Below are 5,728 nucleotides of genomic sequence, written 5' to 3' on the forward strand. Positions count from 1 at the left end.
ATTTGCTTAATTTAGAAAGGAAATGTACATGTAAACATACATGTGTGTATATAATACATACACACACACCCCCCCAGTGAAAGTGTGGTTTTGGTACAGAAGACAAAACGACTGGAGATCGTAAAACAAGGTTCTTTTTTTTTTTTTTTTTTTTGAGACGGAGTCTCGCTCTGTCGCCCGGCCTGGAGTGCAGTGGCCGGGCTAGCTTTTTGTATTTTTTAGTAGAGACGGGGTTTCACCGTGTTAGCCAGGATGGTCTCGAACTCCTGACCTCGTGATTCGCCCGTCTCGGCCTCCCAAAGTGCTGGGATTACAGGCTTGAGCCACCGCACCCGGCCAACAAGGTTCTTTCTTAACCACAAACCTGAGTCCGTGGTGTTCAGCACCTTCATGGGAATCTGTACCTGGCCCAGAGGAACTGAATTCTCTTCCTGTCTTCTCACTCCCACTCCTCTGCCCTTGAAAAACAGGCAGAAGCCCCCTCTCCCGGCATTGATTTCTAGGCAAGGCTTTGATGGGACTCTCATGTTCTCACCTGCCTTTCTCATTTGGAAAAACCAGAGGCTTCTACTGCACATCTATGAAAGGTTGTCTCACAAAACACGTTTCTCCTTTAGACAATACGATCCTTGCAGAAATCGCAGAAGTGTTAACACATGCACCTAGTAGGCCCTTGGCAAACTCTTCCAAGGAATTCCTGCTCAGGGCTCCAGAATGCCTGGGGTTCAGTGCGCACACGAGAACTGCAGGAATCTGGTGGGAAGGAGACAGGCCCAACGCTTTTCCTTTCTGGTTTAGAGGGGGAGGGGAGGAGAGAGGAGCAAGGAGAGAGAACTGCAAAGGGAAAGGAGAGGAAGTCTTTGTCCGGGCTCTTTGGATGAGCATTAGAGTAGAGTTAAATTGTCAGCTAATGAGATTCCCTAACCACGTGCTCCCTTTTAAGTCTAGGCCCCCAACTGATTTGAGCCCCACACAACAGTAGGGGAGAAAGAGGCCTTCAGCATCCCTAAGGGCGCGAGAATTCCCAGAACAAGTACAAGAAGGATGGGAATCATTTCTGAGAGCTCGACTTTAAATAGATTATCATATTTATTAATTGATATGTAGCAATAATGCTACTGGCCACGTTCCACATCAACAGCTGAATATGGGGTTCACAGGAGTCAAATTCTACTCAGGGTAACTGAGGCAGGCCCAGGGGAACAGAAGAGACAGAGCGCAATCCTGAGGGCTTCTCCAACCACTGGATAGCCTCCAAGTCGAGTTTATGTTTGTTTGTTTGCTTGTTTTGGCTAGCAAAGGCCCCTGGGGCCTACATTCAAAGAAAGTGTTGTTGGACCCAATAATTTATTCCAACAGGCAAAAGGGTGTTAAAACAGGAAGTTTTTTTTTTTCCAATAAAATTTTAGTCTGTCGTTAAGCCTGAGATCATCTTTTTAAACTATTTATCTGATTAAGGACTGTTATTATTTTGCTTTGTTTATTTCCACATGAAACTGATTTTTTCTTTTTGCCTAAAGAAAAGTAGCAGTGCAGAGCTAGTGGAGGAAAAACAAGTCAAAACACATTCAGGACATTCTGAAGATACTCAATGAAATTGATTCTCTTCCTCTACCTTCCCTGCTTAGTCAACAGCCTCTTCCTTAAGTTTTATTTCTCCCCTTTTCAAAGGTAATTACTTAGCAACGTCGATGTTTACCACGCAAAGGCTTCCATCCTCCCCAGCCCGGCTTTTTACCTTGAGATACAAAAGAGCATATGCTGGAAACCAGCAATTTACCAAACTTCTTCAGCTACAAGGCACAGCTTAAATTTCATCTCTCCTAGAAAGTGTTCCCTCCCAGCCTCCAGACATCTTTTTGTTCAAACCTCCCTCCTTCCTGGACTTAATCACTTTCCACAGCAGTCATTGGTTCACCGGCAACTGCCTTCCACCTGGAAGGGTTTTTCCTTCTCCAAACCCAGGTCTGGGTCGCAGCAGAGTCTCGAAGAAGAAAGAAGAAACAACTAAAACCTAATGGAAATTCAAACACATTTTTAAAAGGGCTGCAAGCGATTAGATATGTCTAATTAAACCTAAGGCCAAGTAAAACAAGTCCTGTTTGAGCTGAGAACAGCAGTCCTTCATGCCTTTTATAAAAAAAAGAAATCGGGGTTGGAGGAGTGAAGAACGCAGAAAGGAAAGCGACAAGGGGTCATCCTCTATTACAGATTTCCTCTAACACAGAATAACATCAACAGGAGTCTAATGTTTCATACGTGGCTGTCATTGTGCTATGAGGTTAATCTATATGGTCATTTAAGCCCCGCCCCCCGGAGAATACTCTTTATCCCCACTTTACAGATGCGCAAACTGAGACAAAGAAAGATAGAGTAGCTCGGCCGGGATCACCCAGCTTGTGAGTGACACCGGGCAGGTACTGGAACCCGGGTTTGTTTGACCTCAGCGCACAGGCTCTCAACCTCTGCTCCAACTCAAAAAGTATGTGCCAAGTCAGCGTGCAAGGGTAACCCGATCCGGACGGCTCTGGCTAGGGATGCAGCACAGCTGTCCCGCGGGGCCGCGCGGGTGTTACCGAGGCGGGCACAGACTGCAGTGTCCCCAAGGGCTCGCGCGCGTCCTTCAAGACCTGCTAGCGCGCGGGAAAAGGGAGGCTCCGAGTCAACCTGGGCTGACCCGGGGGCTACCCAGAAGATGCGACTGGAACCGGGTGAGCGTGGCCGAGTCGGCGCCCCGAGGGCCGCCAGCCTGGGCCCAAGGCTGGGACACGGGCGCCCCCGGGTGCAGGGGACCTAGAGGCGCCGTGCGCGGCGGGGGCTGGGCGCGAAGGCGCCGAGACGGCATCTTTCCTGTGCAGCATCCCGCCTCGCGGCCAGGGGGAGGGGGCGTCACCTGACAGCGCGCACCAACTTCTCCAGGTTCGGAGGGGGCAGGCGGCAGACGCTGGGGCTAGGGGCGCACGGCACGCTGCTCTCGCCCAATGGCGAGGTCTGTAAACAAAAGCGGGCCCCACGCGGGTCGCCAGCCGGGTGGCGAGGGGCGCGGCGCAGCAGCATCGCAGCGGCAGAGCTGGTGAGAGGGCGAGGCGGGGACGGGATCGGGCGCGGGGACCCAGGGCACGGCCCCCGGGACCCTGCCGCCCGGATGAGGCATTGTCTGCACACCCGCAGGATTCCGCTATAAATGGCCCCCTCCGGGGGTTCGTCGCGGGTCCCAGCTCCGTGCGCCGGCCCCCGGGCTCTCCGCCCCGTGAGCCCGGCCCCGAGCACGGCACGGATCGCCAAGGTGAGCGCCCAGGAAGCGTCGGCGAAAAGCCAGGCCCGGAGGTGCCTAAGTCAGGGACCAAGACACAAACATAGACACAGGGACGCACACGCACGCCCTCCCCGAAGTTGACAAAAATCAGCCGATAAAATACAAAGTGCCGCGGCCGCCGCAGGTCAGCGCTGACCTCCTGCTGCCGAGAGGACCGAATACCGACGTCCGGACGCTGTCATTTCCATCCGGCGCCGGGCACCTGGGCTGCACTGTCTCGTCTCCCTCCTTCGCGCGAGGGATGCCTCCTCCTGCCTCCCCTCCCCGGATCTCCCCACCTCCCAAGTGTGTGAACACGAAAACAATACGTGGAAAGCCCGATCGGGGGGAGCTAGGACCCGCCGGGAGCCCCAGTGTGCGGGAGATGGGGGTCAGAACGTGCCCGGCACGGGCACTGAGGCTCTGGGCATCCTCGCCGCCGTCCGCCGGGGGCGGCTCCGGCCGGACGCCCGCGCCCCCCAGGCCCGCAGTACTCACCCGCGACGGTCGTCCGGGATCTCCGCGACGGGGCCGGGCACGATGCGGGGCCGCCGGGCCCCTGGGGCTGCGGGCGCCAAGGCGTTCGCGGAGCTGCAGAGCTGCGCGCCCGACGGCGGCGGCGCTGCTCTACCGGCCAGGCTCGAACCCGCTCGCGGTCTGCCAATGGGAGCTGTCAGGGCGCCTCCGCCGGCGGCCTCGGGGGCCGGGCAGCGGGAGCCCGTGGGAAACCGAGCTCCGATTGGGCCGCCTGACAATCGCTCCGCCTCCGGTCAGCCAATCCGAGGCGGCGGATGCAGGAGCGGGGCGTTCGGAGTTGGGCTGGTGAGCGACTACGGGCGCACGCCGAGTATCCGCGTTGCAGCCCGGCTCGGAGCGCGCGGCTGCAGGGGTGCGGGCGGCGCGCGTTCCGGGGATGCCTTCCTGCGAGGCTCCGGCAGCGGGGCCAGGGGAGACCTCCCGCAGGCAGCGGAGGGGCGGCGGGCCGGGGAACGACCAGGGAGCCCCTAACAAAGCAGCTTTGGGAGGGCTGGAGGCCTCCGCCTCCCTCGGCGATAGGTCCGCTAAGCTGCCCGTCACCCCGCATAGGTGGAGGTGGCCAATGGCGTGCACAGATGGAGCTCGAGTTGGCGCGCGCGCGCGGCTCGGCATCGGTGGGATTGGTCGGAGGTAAAGGATTTTCCTGCCACCTAAGGCGGAGAGGAAGGGGGATCGGAACGGGGGAGGCAAAGAGTCAAAAAACGTTGTGCCTGGGACAAGTGGTCTGGCTCGGGAGGCGTGTGCCTGGCTCTAGGGGGAGACAGGAACTTTTTTACGAGAGAAAAAATTCCTAACGCAATCCCTTCCCCTGGATGCCAGAGGATGTTAGACCCTAACCAACCTCCAGGTAGGGCATGGTGGCCTTCACCAGAGTCCAGGACTCCCAGGGTTCACTTACCGTGCCCAGCAAACGAACTTGGAATCACAGCGTGGGGCTTGGGCCTCATGTTCACCTACTGGGCAGAGTAAGTGACGGGCAGGGTTCACGCAGACTTCCTGGGCTCCTCTGTAAAATCCGGAAACAACCGTTGGAGTTTACCTTTCGCAAGGTTGTGGGGGACGCGGAAACCGAGACGCTGGCGGTAGAGCCTCGAGCGAAACCTTTCCCTACAAGAGGCCAGAGCTTCCTCCTGTCCTGAAGAGCTCTAGACTTCCCAGTTTACAACAAAGGCTGGGATGTGTGTTCCTTAGACCTTGATTCCATACACACGCGTTCGCCCCCCGGGCTGGGAAGGTCTGCGCTCCCGGGGTGATCTTGTTGAAAACAAAAAGAATTACCCACGATGTGGAAGATAAACCTAAACTGGAAAATTGAAAGCCATCCCTGATTCTTCCTTCTCCTTAACCCTCTCCCATCCATTTTTGTTAACCTTCCAAACCCATTCCTCCCATCCTCTCTCACCTGGGCCTCAGTAAAGGGCTCCCATCGTCCTTCTGTCCCAGGCTTTGCCCGCTGAAATCTGTTCTCCACTTTGCAGAATGATCCTTCTAAGCAGAAAAATCCCATTTTGCGCTCTCAACTCTGGGTCTCTTTTCTTTCCCCAGAACATGTTCACCCCCAGCCCCTCCCTTCACTTCACTAATTCCTACCCTTCTTCAGATCCCAGCTTGGCCGCCAAGGCATCTGTGCAGTAGGCGTTGCTGAACTCCTGCTCTGCAGTACCTGCTCTTACAGACCCCAGGAGGCCTCCTGTACCCTGTCAAGGTTAGATGTCACGTTTCCACTTCCAGTGCTTCCACTCCCTGTGCTCCCCTCACAGCCTGTATTACACGGGGCTGAAGTTGCCTGTTGCACTGCAGCCCTCCATGGAAGCTGGAATCTTATCTATCTTCCTTGCTGGATCCCAGTCCTAGCACAGTGTTTGGCACATTTGGGGCACTGAAAAACATGGAATC

General features: G+C 56.1%; 1 protein-coding gene across 1 annotated transcript; it reads left to right on the top strand.

The window, feature by feature from the left end:
- The first annotated feature begins 4,111 nt into the window (after nt 1-4,111).
- Nucleotides 4,112-5,150, top strand: LOC104664671. The gene is made up of 2 exons (XM_030914613.1): nt 4,112-4,462; nt 4,882-5,150. Exons 1-2 carry the CDS (start codon nt 4,209-4,211, stop codon nt 4,916-4,918), a joined length of 291 nt encoding a protein of 96 aa, XP_030770473.1. The 5' UTR covers nt 4,112-4,208; the 3' UTR covers nt 4,919-5,150.
- Nucleotides 5,151-5,728: the final 578 nt, after the last annotated feature.

This window comes from Rhinopithecus roxellana, chromosome 13 (assembly GCF_007565055.1).
Source record: "Rhinopithecus roxellana isolate Shanxi Qingling chromosome 13, ASM756505v1, whole genome shotgun sequence".
In the NCBI taxonomy this organism is placed as follows: domain Eukaryota; kingdom Metazoa; phylum Chordata; class Mammalia; order Primates; family Cercopithecidae; genus Rhinopithecus; species Rhinopithecus roxellana.